The sequence below is a fragment of the Limulus polyphemus genome, unplaced genomic scaffold (genome assembly GCF_000517525.1).
Source record: "Limulus polyphemus unplaced genomic scaffold, Limulus_polyphemus-2.1.2 Scaffold372, whole genome shotgun sequence".
NCBI classification, from domain to species: domain Eukaryota; kingdom Metazoa; phylum Arthropoda; class Merostomata; order Xiphosura; family Limulidae; genus Limulus; species Limulus polyphemus.
This window is the reverse complement of record NW_013665982.1, coordinates 309,155-323,736: the sequence shown is the minus strand read 5'-3', so window position 1 is coordinate 323,736 and position 14,582 is coordinate 309,155. Positions and strand designations below refer to the sequence as shown.

General features: G+C 33.2%; 1 protein-coding gene across 5 annotated transcripts in view; it reads left to right on the top strand.

Moving 5' to 3' along the window:
- Window positions 1-3,473: 3,473 nt before the first annotated feature.
- Window positions 3,474-14,582, top strand: part of LOC106457774 (alkyldihydroxyacetonephosphate synthase, peroxisomal-like) — an 82,481-nt gene continuing 71,372 nt past the window's right edge. For 4 of the 5 annotated variants that reach the window (XR_002610247.1, XR_002610248.1, XM_022383801.1 and 1 more), the window contains exons 1-2: window positions 3,474-3,515; window positions 10,200-10,347. Coding sequence is in view for 3 of the 5 variants with exons in the window: in XM_022383801.1 (XP_022239509.1) it covers window positions 10,235-10,347 (113 nt within the window). In the remaining 2 variants the exon portion in view is untranslated. The remainder of the gene's footprint in view (window positions 3,516-10,199; window positions 10,348-14,582) is intronic. The other variant, XM_013917218.2, reaches the window with a different exon arrangement.

Genomic DNA, 14,582 nt, shown 5'->3' with positions numbered 1-14,582 from the left:
TGCATTTGTATCAATAACTGTTGCTGTTTGAGTAATTTCTGGTTTACAACGTTTCCTTTGTTATTATCTATATTTATTTAAGTGAAAAGATTGGTGTATGATACATAGTAATAAAAGTTTCGACGGACGTGGTCTTACTGTCACAAGTTAGGGTCCTTTACACGTCACTACATACCAGTTAATAAGAACAAAAAAATCAGTTTTTATATTTAGCCGGAAGTTGTAGTTTACACTAAACATAAGTTTTTACAAGGCTGGATCTAGCTTCTAATGACAGCACACATGACTCGATGCACTTAAGTTTAATGACAGTTGGCTGTCTATTTTTCTATCGTGCTATATCTTATATTAGTCCTCTAAAGTTATGTAAGTTTAATTTAAATGGTTTTAGCCATGATTTCAAGTGACTGTTTTAACTGTTAAGTCTATGATCTCAAAAATAACGTCGCGTGAATGCTTATAGATGATAATATCAGTTGCTCCTTTATAACTATTTTATTAAATATAAACACTGTTTAATTTTAATAATATACCTTTAAAGAAATCTTATAATTCGGTATAAACTACACTCATCTACTTTAACGTTAAAGTCATAAAAAAATAGAAATCAAAATGAGGCAACTTCTAGTAACCGAGATAATCATCGTGTAAATAAATCTACTTATAATTGTGCCCACCTGGTGATTAACTCAAATAATTTCAAGGACAACTAATGTCGCAGTAAATATTGATATTTTTTTCTACATCAAATATATTGAGACTTCCAAACACTTAACAATATTTTAACTAATAATACTTGATAAATTCAATTAATCCATATATATACATTGGATCTGGTGGATTAGAATAAAATTCAATATACAAGTATGATATATGAATAATGACAAGTTATATTGATTCTAGTTTCTTTCTGGTGAAATTTCTACAAACATTATCAATTTTTAAACAAATAAAATTCTGTTCGATTCTATCAGTACGCTAAACTGGTACCACTTCATGTGTTCTGCTTAGTTATGCTGGCGTCTATCCTGTAGCTTTACATGCATCACGTCACCTTTTTCATGGATAACTGGCGGTATGCCAGTATATTATATTCTGAATATTTAAGATAAACTACAAAATTAGAAGCACACACATACAAAGAGAAAAATTATGAACGAATAATTAGTCTAAGATTGTTTTTCCTCCTTCACCTGCAGTTCAAGCGTAACCAGTACCTGCGCGTTCGCCAACCAATAACGCTTTTCATAGTAAACGCTTATTACATTGTGTTGTCCAGAGCACGTATATATATATATATATATACGTATATTTACGTAATATACTTTCTGTTTGGATTTAGATTTGTTTGTTTTAGAAGAAATCCACAATGGGCTATCTGCTGTGTCCACCACGGGGAATGAAATTCAGGATTTTAGCGTTGTACTGTTGCTTTCTGAGCACAATATAACATAATACACACACACACACACAGATATATATATATATATAATTGAATTGAATAAGAACTGAAAGAAGTGCGTAAAATTAAATGAAGAGTTTAGGCTGGATTAGAGTAAATTAATCTATGAGACCCTTTTTTAGTTGCGACATAGCGGCCCATAGAAGGGCTCTGATATACGCGCGAACAAAAAAAAAAGGTATCATAGATTAATTTACTCTAATTAATCCTACCTGAAAGAATTTTAAGCATCGCGGCTATTGAAGATTTCCTCTTGTTCCTTTTCATTAACTATATTTTTGTGCGCCAGCAATATTAATCATGTGGCTCGCGTATACCCGATTCAGTTGCATCACTCATTAGAATCTCTTCCAGCATACCCTCAAATTGAAATTCCTTTAGGTAGGATTAGAGTAAATTAAAGACCTTAGGGCGTGGTCAAATACATAAATCGAAAGGGTTTGAGTTCTGAGTTCAAAACAGGAATTAGATTTCAAATCGGTCAAGAAATCACGGAGAAATGAACTGAAAGTTTGTACTTGGGAAAACAAAAAAGAGAAAAAAGATCAGACCCATTGTATGAGATGGGGCGGATTGGGAGCCTAAAACGGCAAATAGCCCAAAATCAGGATGATATATATATAGAGAGAGAGAGAGAGAAAGAGAGAGACAGACAGAGAGAGAGAAAAATATTACAGTAGGTTAGTCAGTAGCACTTGGACAGTATAAACCGATTATCACCCCACTGGCCCAGGGCCTGTCTATGAACCACAATCCCACGGCTAAAAAAAGCTCATCGTACATGAAAGATGAAAAAATTCGTATGAAATATACAAAAAAAAGGGGGCGCTGGTAAAAGGTATAATATTGGGTAATTTAATTGTTGTAGATATACAAAAGTTTCTTCAAAATCAGCCAAATACTTTTTAATAATAGCACAAGAAATAATAAACGAAACCAAGCTTTAGCTGTCCTCTTTTTATCTTTATCTATCAAAAAGTATTAGTTTTTGTTTTCTTCTTTTATCGTAAATGGGTTATCTGGGGTAAATTGAGGGGGGGGGGAGATATCAGAAGAGTAAAGCGTTGTTTGAAAATTCCGTATTATAAAAATAATACATATAACATTGTTATGTAAATTCTTTTCAGGTATAAGACCATTCTGATTTATATAACGTTTACATCAACAAACAGACATGTCTTTTTTAGAAATTTTAGTAACATTTTTTGAAGCCATAACTAAGCAGGAATATAGAATATTCTGCTAATGCCAGTACTATAGTTTTTTGACATATTCAACTTATTTATTGTGGACAATATCTAAGATACTAAAATTTAAAGATTCGACGAAAATGTTCGCTGAAAAGTCCATTGTTTTTATTCCTTGTATGTTTTGGTCCTTTGATTCTCATTTCTTTAAAGTCTTCCAGCGTCACAACGGTAAGTCTACTTATAACGTTAAAATCCGGGTTTCGATACCCGTGGTGAGCACAGATGGACCATTTGTGCAGCCTTGTGCTTAACTACAAACAAACGTTTCTTTAAAACTATTGCGCCAATATCATGTACTTGATAGGATGATGATATTGAAAAATACCCCTGTTAAAAATATTGGTTAATTTCAGGAAACAAAATAATAGTGAAATTCATTAAGTTAGCTATGCAGTTATATTTCTGTGATAAAACCAGAAATTTCTTGAAATGAAAAGTAATCATTAGAGAAACACTAATAAGAAAAATATAGTGTGACATATATATAAAGTAAATATTAAAAAAAATATGTTTTTATGTGTATTTAAGGTCCCTTTATCTTTGATTTTTCCCAATTTAGAAGATTGTTTAACGCAAGATTATTTGAAAGTCCAGTAAATAAGAATATACGATCAATATTCTATCCAAACAATCCACCGAAGAATAAACGAATTGCAACTTTTATTTCCTCAGTTTTTATTGGTTAAGACTGCCATAGTTATGACGTCAGAATAACCCAACATTTCCTCCTCCAAGTTAGTGTTGCACTGACCTCATTCTACCAGGTTGGTGGTGTTCTAAAGATTGTTGTCATACGTTAAAAGGTAAGTAGAAACAAATATTAATTTTCTTATCATTGAATGAATGCTAAAATAGTTTCACATTTATATTACATAGAGCTCAGGCTATAACTTACTCTACATATATTTAATTATTTTGTAACTTCAACATACAATTATTAGCGCAAGGAAGATAACCCAAGTGATAAGCTAGCCGAAATACCAAAACGAGACATATCTGCTTTCTACTCCTTTAACAATTATATTCTTCCATTAAAATATATTGGACAGTTCTTTGTTTGTAACGAGTGTTTTTTTGGCGATATTAATTTCAACATTGGGAAAATATATTTGAAATTGTCATTTTTGCAGGATGACTGTGTTTTTATTTATTTAAAGGTTAAATAATATATTTTACTGCAAGATATTGTCTATGTTATTTATGTAGCACGCTAGTTACAGATATAAACATATTTGTCTTAAAACTCATACAGTAAAGGATTTTTGTATTAAATACGTACTTTATATACTTCTTGTATATATATTCGTAACTGTTGCGTGATTGCATTGAAATTAACTTGCGTTTTGATTTAACTTACAAAATGGTGTTTATTCAGCATCACATTTACTTATAATTGAATTTATACATTTTAATTTATTCAATGGTAGATAGAAATGAAATCATACATAAATAACTGTTGAATGGCTTTTAATGACAACATATTTTTTGGTAAAATGCGCCCTCCAGTGACAAGTCTCAGATCTTATTAAAATCAAGTTTCTATACCAGCTGGCCCTGCCTGGCCAAGTGGTTAGGGCACTCGACTCGCAATTTCAGTGTTCGAATCCCCGTCCCACCAAACATGCTCGCCCTTTCAACCGTGGGGACGTTATAACGTGACGACCAATCCCACTATTCGTTGGTAAAAGAGTAGCCCAACAGTTGGCTGTAGGTAGTGATGACTAGCTGCCTTCCCTCTGGTCTCACACTGCTAAATTAGGGACGGCTAGCGCAGATAGCCTTCGTGTAGCTTTGCCCGAAATTCAAAACAAAGAAACTATACCCGCTGTGGACTGAGTAGAAGTATCCCATTTTGTAGCTTCATGAAACAAACAACTATTTGCCACCACGTGACAGTGTATTGAGTTGTAACTTAACTAATTTGAATTAAACTAAAACTAATCTAAGACTGTGGCATGATATTTAATGAAAATGATCAGTTATTTTCCATTAATCCATCTACGTTTATAGTAAAGCATGTCAACTAATATACAGCTATAGACAGTACTTTGTTTACTTTGACAATATAACACATAACTACTCGTTGAACGAATAGTTTATTCAGAAATACACTCGAGGCACACACACGTGTAGATGATATAGTGAGCGACTATTCGCTGTTATTTCTTTCAAACTAAAGTAAAATAAAGTTTTCTACATTACCCTGAAACCTGCAAAGAGATAAGTAACTATTAACTTAAAGAAGCCTGAGCTGTTGCTTATGAGATAAATATAAGGCCTTCTTAGCGTATGTATATATATATTTCAGGTTTGGAGTTAATTTTCTAGGTTGTGGTAAATAACCTGATGATGTGGAGACGAGAGGTTAGTGTTCTGCATGCTAGTACGAGATTAACATTTATTGTCGTTGTATGTGGATGGTGTGGGTTGGTCTATCTTTTGTGTTTATTCAGCCCGACCTTCTTGTTAAACTGCTTAGGAGTGATAATGGTAAATAAAAAGTTAAAAGTGTATATAATCAATGATTGTGAAATAAAAAGTCTGTATCAGATTCAATAATTTTATCATTATTAATTTACATGTTTCTATTTTAATATATCATAATATACAGAGGGCTAATAATACTTTATAAGAAAAAATATGTATACGCTAATATACTGGCGTGTCGTCGCAGATATGACTCATGCTATCACAAGCAACATATATCTATATATATGTGTGTCCGATTATTTAACAATGCAGAACCACCAAGGATAGACTTATGTTTGGAAGTGTACATCACAGTTTTTCCCAAGAAAGGATATTACAACAGAGTGAAGCTAAATAACAGCCAATGAACACACTATCCCCCTCCACATATGCACTATACATCTGTTAACTCCTCCTTGGATGTGTACTACATACCTGCCAACTCCTTTCCCCCACTTATATATTACATAAGTGCCAGTTCCCCTTCCCAGGGCCTCAAGAATTGAAAGGTGACGTCTACATATGGTGAATAGTCAGTTCTGTGGAAAGTTAGTCATGCTGGACCTCGCGGTGCTGGGCAGTAGTATTTAATAACAATCATCCGAGAACACAATCGACAACGAAGGAAGGTATTCCACAAACAGTACAGGACTTGAAACATTGCTCTTATGAAGTATGTTTAACCTTAAATAATGAACGTAAGAATCATTAAAGAACTAAAAGTAGACAAATAACTAAATAGAATGACAAATATAAAATCAAAAGGTTTGTGAATTACTTTTTGCTACATTGGTTTCGAACCCTACCAGCTTCTATTATTTATGACTGCTATTGCTTGTGCTTGAGCCGTAAATAAAACACCGTTATAATGAGTTAATTTAATTTTGAAACTTTTTTTTACATGCCAGAAGGGATAAGTTCACCGCAAAATTCCTATAACCTCCAGATCTATAAAAAGAGGAATATATGGATATTATACAGATTAGATCTTTAAATATTAAAATTCTGAGAGGCAACATGGCGTTTATTTTATAAAGTTGCCAAGATACCTCTTCTTGTGCGTTTAATGGTTTCTTTTATTTACAGAGAATGAATTTAAATAGACCAACAGAAATGTTAACAATATTTCTACGAAACCTGTCAGAATATTTTTCATGGATTGTGCTTCTTCATTTGAGTAAATAAACTTAAATTGGAACACTTCAACTGGTTAAATTTCAGAAAAAAATGCTTCATCTACTTTCTAAATACCAGGTGACGTATAAAACTGATTGATAAGGCATTGCTGATGTAAGAAAAAACGCTTTATTAGTTTATTTTTTTTATTCGCATCTGTATTAATGTTTCACTTAATCTTTGTGTATATATATATACACATAAAAGACGATGTGTCTAGTTAAGCAAACACTGATAAAATTCCTCCTAGCTTATACCTTTTGCCTCGGGCGAAAGCTTCACGTGAGGAGAGTTTAAAAACTGTGAAGAGAGACTTTCCAGACAAGGATTACTTCAACAATAAACATGTTTAAGGTATCCATGTATAGGAAAAAACAAGAGCCAAAATCTGACTCTTCATTCTCAATATATTGATAAATTCTGTCGAGCAGGTTTTTAAGAATATGCTTTTTTTCCCTGCTTATATTGTAGTATAAGCATTTTTAAAGCGATTTTTTCAAATACAGTTAAACATTTGGTTGAACCTTTTAATCCATTTTGACTGAACAAAATTAACCATCACTTCGTAACGGTGTTTTGGATAGACCTAAACAAATCTATTTCTAGTAAATTTTGATTATCTCATAAAATGTGGTTCTAGTAAAAAAAAAAGGTTTATAACTCTCTTAAACGGTTCTCTAGAACCACTATAAGTAGCACAAATTTATCCCCAGTGCATTATACTTTGATCGTGATATTTAACGTCTGTTCTCACTTTGTTAGTCGTTTTAACAGGAAATAAATAGTTCTGTAGTACTTTTAAGCAGTAAGAGGAGGAAGAAGTCCGTGTTTAAATAGTAGGCAGCAATCATCACTAATTTTTCGGTTCGGTTGAAAGTGTTGAATATATATATTCGTACATCTATCCTCAGCAATGCTTTATTAAAAAAAAACACAGGATTTAGAAATTGCTTTCTTATGGATGTTTTCCTTAACTTGTTTTTGTCAGTATGTTATATGAAAGAAGTTTTGAAGACAATTAGAGCTGGTTTTAAGTAGTTAATCGTGTTTAACATGCCTTTTTTAATACTCAAGTAAAGCATTTGTAAAATCAAGAAAACAAAACATAATATTAACGCAGTTGTTCTCAACATGTTTTTTTCATCATTATAATTATATTATATAATTACATTATCGTTTTACTTTATTTTATAGCTGTTTGCGTGTTTGAGTCGCCTGTGCACTATGTAACTATGAAGGTAGCTTTTTCCATGTACAGGTTAAGAATTTTAAATATATATGAAACTTGTTCTAAGATCATGGTGCTCTTAGGCTCAAGAGAAACGTTTATATTTGTTTGCAATATACTGTCACACCGAAACACTGACGAACTATGTATCTTATAAAATTAACAATGTTAAATGTATCAGTGGCCAGTTTTGGATGCGTGTTCAGTAATAAAATAAATAATTTGGTAATGTTTGTTTTACAATGTTTCCTCAAAGCTAAACAAAGGCTATTTCAACATAGGCTCTGCGTGTCGTCTGAAAGGAATGAGGTAACTTTTTTAAAGTTTGCACCTGTTAATGTTTTATCTGAGCTGTATTATAAAAACATCGTCTCTAGTATCTATATTTTGATAATATATATATATATATATATATTTACTTCTTTTCCACATTTAAACTAGGGAGTAGGGTGTTGGGTAAAGAGGATCTCCAGGATCAGCTGTTGCGTTGTAGAAATGTTATAGTTTGTGAATCCGATAAAAATTAATAATCTCATGGATTGTACATAGTTGTAAGTTTCCGCTGCCCCCCACCAGTGGCACAGCGGTATCTCTGAGGACTTATAATACTAAAAACCGAGTTTCGATACCCGTGGTAGGCAGAGCACAGATAGCCCATTATGCAGCTTTGTGTTTAATTATAAACAAACAAACAAACAAGTTTCCGCTACCCTAAAGTCATTTGTTACTCGTCAGTTTCTTCTTTGGTTTTGTTTACGTGAGCACAAGTTAAGATTAATTTCTCAGTTTTTATTTTTTTGCGTGAGCGAATGACGTTAAGACAAGCTTCTCAGTTTTTACTTTGTTTTTGTTTACGTGAGCACAAGTTAAGACTAGTTTGTCAGTTTTTTATTTTGTTTATATGAGCACAAGTTATGACTAGCTCGTCAGTTTCTTCTCTGTTTTTGTTTTCGTCAGCACAGGTTAATTTAACTCTAATTCGTCAGTTTTTTGTTGTTTGTTTACATGAACACAAGTTAAGATTAGCTCTTCAGTTTATTTTTCTTTTTTTGTTTATGTGAGTAAAAGTTGGGACTAACTCGTCAATTTCTTCTTTGTTTTTGTTTACCTGATTACAAGTTAAGTTAAAAACAGCTTGTCAACTTCTTTGTTTTCTAAGCACAAGTTAAGACTAGCAGGTTTAATCTGGCCGCTTACTGTTTCTTCTAGGCACAGTATAAATGAATTAAGTTTGTTTAATTTTATATAACTTTTTATTTTGGTTATTAACTATTATTAAGGTATTTCTCATTTGGGTGTCAGTGTTTAAAATTTTGACTAAGCACACACTTTCTTGTTACTTACTCAATAAAGTACGATAACATTTACAAAACTTTGAAAAAAAAACAACTTTATATTTAAATCTTTGATATGTAAAGATTTAAATATAAAGTTGTATTTTTTCAATAAGTTTAGTCTATAACATTTCATGTACTAGCTATGCCAGTTTTTTGTTGCAAGGGTTTCAGTAACAATAAACTTTCATATTTCCATCTTATCTGTAATTTGCTTACCTGTGTTCTTCAACAGATAATTTTCTATATTATTATTTCACCATAGTGTTACTCCCTTGTATAAACATGCATCTTAGTTTATTGTGGGTGTTACTCCCATGTATAAACATGCATCTTAGTTTATTGTGGGTGTTACTCCCATGTATGAACCTGCGTCTTAGTTTATTGTGGGTGTTACTCCCATGTATGAACCTGCGTCTTAGTTTATTGTTGAGTGGTTTTCGTCTCTAGTATCTCACAAAATTATATACACATACGTATGTACTATTGAGATGATCTTATGCATAAAAGGGAAACAATGGATAAAATAAACATACCTATTAAATGTGATGGAATATCGGCCAAATCTGGTAAATATCTAAATCAATAGGATTTTATGAACTTAAGTTCATATGTATGATGTAACTAATCGTAGATTTTTATCACCATAGAATTTTCTAATTTTGATCTTAAATTTGTAATTTGTCATCGAGTTATAAAAAGGGTTTAACTTTGGAATTCAAATTGTTCAGATGAGTTAAAGACCCGTAAAAATATATTTGAAAACCTGTTACTGAGGGAAAATAGAAAGAAAATGTTGTTGTTTTCATTATTATATCAGTCATTCTTGTACTGTGAGTAGGGCTAAAACAGTGGAATATTTTATATTTTTCGTTTTTTTTTGTTTTTTTTTACCAGTGTTTCATTCGATCGACACGGTATTTTTTTTTTGGAAACAAGTGATGTGAAGTGGTGGAAATTGCCTCATGGAACCTTTTTACTTTAATAGTTTTTAAGTACAAAAAAGTCATACTGTTTGTAAACCTTAACAGAAAATATTAAACAATATTGTTTATTTTAGGGCAATTTATATATTTCATAGTAATTTAATATTCACTTAGTCCCCCTCAAGGAAAACGATTTATTTATATATCTATGATTAATCAATTATGCAATAGTATAAGCCTACTTAACTCTGTGATTTGTGATTAACAACGACCTGTTATAAAATCTATATTTTTTCTATAACATTTTCTACTGAACCCTAACTTATCTCACATTTGGCCTGTTGTTCCATAAAGCTGCTTGTTATAGAACTAGGTCAACAGTTTTCAAAATGGCTGCCGAAAGAATCTCCACCATCTATCGTCATATTAATGGAAGCAATAAAATGCGAGACCGACCACGAGATAAACATGGGGAAGAAGAACCCAATGTTCCAAAACGCAGGTACATTAATAAAGTGACATTTTCTACTCTTACTTAACTTTATGTAAAAATTGAAATATAAGATGATTCACAGTTTTGAGAGTAAGATATACAATGTTGTAAGTTTTTAATATAAATAAATAGGGGAAAATAAACTTTTAACGGAAAGTAGGGATATTGGTTATTCGTAGAATGGCTATAAGAAGTATGCAAAACAAAATAAAAATGCAATAAAAAGTACACAAACAAGTAAAGTGCTACTAGTTGGTCAGATTTTAAACATCAATCCCTACTTTTAAAATCGTTTTAAAATATGTCCAACTAGTATCACAAATTTAAAATAAGACCCAAAACTCGAGCGCTTTCGAATAGCTGACTATTCTTCTTCAGGAGAACAAAGAGTGGCCTTTTTCGATTACCATGGTAGGTATTTAGGTTAACAGTATTTTCATTCCCCGAAGGGGAATGAAATATAACCAGGGGTGGTCAGAAACTTTCGTTTCTCTTAACCCCACTGCATAGTTAGAAATAAGTGGCCGAGGCTTTTATGAACTAAACGCTTACATGAGTGGAGGTTTTAGCTTATTGCGAGGAGAAGCGGAGAAGACGAGAGAGAAGGAGAGCTTCGCTGGGTTGTATGTTGACTATGGTAGTTTTCTTTCTTTCTGCTGGACTTGAGCGTTGGATGACCACGCGGCGTCGGATGTTTGTAGAGCAGAGCAGGGAGATGTAGATCGAGTACGTCCGTTGTTGACTAAAATATTAAGACTTAACTAATTACATAGTATTGATTAGCAGATTAGGATAAGGCTTTACTGTTTAGACACTGATAGAAAACTAAAGAGTTACATTTAACCTGGGATGGTCCTTTTCAGGGCTGGGATCTGAAGATCCAAAGCTTAAGGAGAAGTTTTGTTGTGGTGGGGAAATGGGAGTACCCTGATAAAACCCACTTTAATGGCAAAGGGCGCCGAATAAAATACCATACCCTGACCGTGCCCGGAAAATGCTGTGGGAAAAATACATATTGTTAGTTAACATAGGGTTCAATCAATGTAGCTACTGGCGATACTTGAAGGCTAAAACAGGCTGGCTGGGTGAAGAGGCGACGTCATTCTCTGAATAGTCGGTTCTTGGTAAAGCTGGATTGGGCTACGGTTGATTAGTCGACGGAGCGGGACCTTTTGTAGCTGGATGATGTGGGGGCTTCGGCTGGAAGTGCGTCTGAAGTTCTTGCCGTGGCTCTTGTCAGTCTCTTGGAGTCTATGTCGTTGAGGTCTTCAGTCTGAATTCTTCGGTCTTTCTTGGCGATCCTAGTCTGTGTTTCTCGGTGTACAGGTACGAGGCCGTCTGTTGAGGTAGGCGCGTCACACATGGTTGGTAGGGGTAACATGGTTGATATAGGTGAGAGGGTTTGTGTCTGCTGAGAAGTTATCTGAAGGTTGGTTGTTTGAGTGCTGGAGTTTGCTTTCACGGTTGTTTCACTTGAAGTGGAAGGCGGTACTGTTTCGGGTTGGAGTAAGGTGGCGAGAACTGGGAACTGTCGTTTTTGATGAGTCGTGGGTTTGTTGGTGCATGATTCGTGATCTGGAGGCCTAAGGAAAAGAACGGTGGAAGGATGGTAACGTCGTCTGGGTCTTTCGGCTCTAAAGTGAAAAAAGAAGTAGAAAGAACCCAGGGTGACCTTTAGCCAGCTCAATGCAATATATAGTAGGACGTGTGACGTCATGTAAACCGGAAGTCCCAGTTGAGTTGAATCTCAACTCAAGCAGTTAGTCTCCCGGAAGGGAGAATTCGTTTGTAGAGAGAAAAACAAAACAATTATTATTAATTTTCATCATGTATGAAACTTTTGACTGATAGAGAAAAATAAAATACATAGGAAGATGAGAGCTAGATAAAATAATAATGTAAATCGATACCTGAAATAATAATGTAGAGAAATAGAAGCATGAATAAAAATGTGAATAATAATAATAATAAAACTTTACAAACTTAATTACAAGTTATTCGGAATTTTTTAGAGACGCTCGAAGGTCAATAAGCCCAGGATCGAGATTGATGCCATTCGACGTTATAGTATTTAACAGTGCTATCCAGTAAGCTGCTTTAATTTCCCTGTTTCTGTTTGATGTAAATTTTGTTTCTATACCTGTCAGTATCATGTCGTCAAGAGAGTGGTCAAGCATGTTTGCCTCGATTGAAGACTTGTGGTTATTAAACCGATCCCATATAGTTGTTTTAGGTTGGCCTACATACTAGAAGCTGCATTTTCGGCACTGGATTAAGTAAATAGTGTTTTTTGTAGTGCATATTATGGGTTTATTGATTTTGAACTGTCTTTGGTTGTCTTTATCAGAGTTAACATATTAGTCTGCTGCATGAACTTACAGGTTTGACAACGTTTGCTATTGCAGAGATAACTTCCACCAGGTGTCGCATTAAAGTTAACTAAAGGTCACCATTTGTTCTCCTGCAGAAGAATAGTCAACTATTCGAAAGCGCTTGAGTTTTGGGTCTTATTTCAAATTTGTTACACTTTATATGTGATCCTTTGTGCTAACTCTTTTATCAAGATCCAACTAGTATCACTTTACTTGTTTGTGTATTTTTTATTGCAGCATTTATTTTGTTTTGGATACTTCTAATAGCAGTATAACCAACGATATCTACTTTCCATTAACATCTTAATTTTTATTTCCTATGTACTTATTCAGTTTTAATATGTCCGTGAAATGGACGCAATATCTATAAACTTTTAGTTTAGCCATATTCTTGATAGCTATAATTTTTTTACAATAATTAATACCACAATCACAAAGTTATAAAATGTAATATTTACTTTAGCCTACAAATAAATGTATAAAGCTACCAAAGTAGGGATTAAATTTTATAAGTTTATGATTGTGGTTTTAATTCTTGTTTCATTGCTTTTTGTAGCAGGATCTCTACTTCATTTTAAAATAAATAATTTTAATACTCTTGTTTATTTACTTTTTAAGTTATACATGTATAAAGTATATACTTTACCTTTAAAAACTTTTGCGTGTCGATCGATATGTAGCGCTATTTGTTGGGTTTAAAGGATGTTTAAGCATGATATGTTTACCACTTATAAAACATCTGTATATATTTATCGGAATATCAAAAGTGGATACTCACAGACCAGTTAAGTAAGCTGGAGAAATCTTGAAGCGATAGTCCGAGCCGTCTAGGGGCTAACCTCGCTGACGTGATCAGGTAGGTAGGTAGTAGACGAAAAAGTTGCTGTTTGAATTGTTATACCGGAAATGTTAACGACCTTTTAAGCGTGTTATTAGTATATATACGCGTGATATATCGTAACCAATACTTTAAAAGGTCGATTTTTCGCTTAAAAACTCAATAGGTTGTTCTTTGGCGCGTACTTAATAATATATTACTTGTTTAAAAGCTATATGTATTGAAAAAACAACATTATTACGGCTTTAAGTGCCAAAGACTTCAGAAACTGGCTAAACAGTAAAAATTAATAACCTCATAATAGCAAGAAAAATCATACAACACACTGCAGATATTTTTTAGCACGAATTTTAGTTAGTCCATTACATATTGCAAATTAGAGGTGTATAAAAATCTCTTTTTGTCTCTGCCCCATGTCAATGTTTTAAAGGCTTTTGGTTCGATACCACAACTTGTCAGTTGGGTTTGACATGTTCGTTGACAAAAAGTTTGTTCAAAATTCGATTTTTAATATGCGTTACAAAACATTTAATTTTATAGTAAATTATGTAAGCAAAGAAACTTAAAACTGTTGCATTTGAAGATCAAAGAGACAGCAGGAAAGTTTGATTTGTTTTAGAACAAAGCCACATTAAGCTATATGCTGTGTCCACTGCAGGAGATTGAACACTGGTTTTGTAAGTCCGTAGACTTACCGCTGTCCTTCCAGAGGACCAGCAGGAGGAAGAAAGAGATAATGCTTAAAGGGATGTTATACTTACACAATGACTGGTCACCCCTCAGCAAGATATTAGTGAATTAAAAACTATATACAACCTCTCTATGAACCTTCCCCAAACTAGACAACCATGGTTTTAGAAAAAAATGTTTTCTTGAAAAATCTTGTTTATCTGAAAACTTCTGCCAAATGGCAAAATCGTCTTCCTTTCCTCATAACATTTTGATGGGACAGAGGTTTTGACTGTATCAGAAGAGGCTGATGAGACTATTATGACACCCAAATCATTATTTTGTATCCCAACATGGAGATGGCC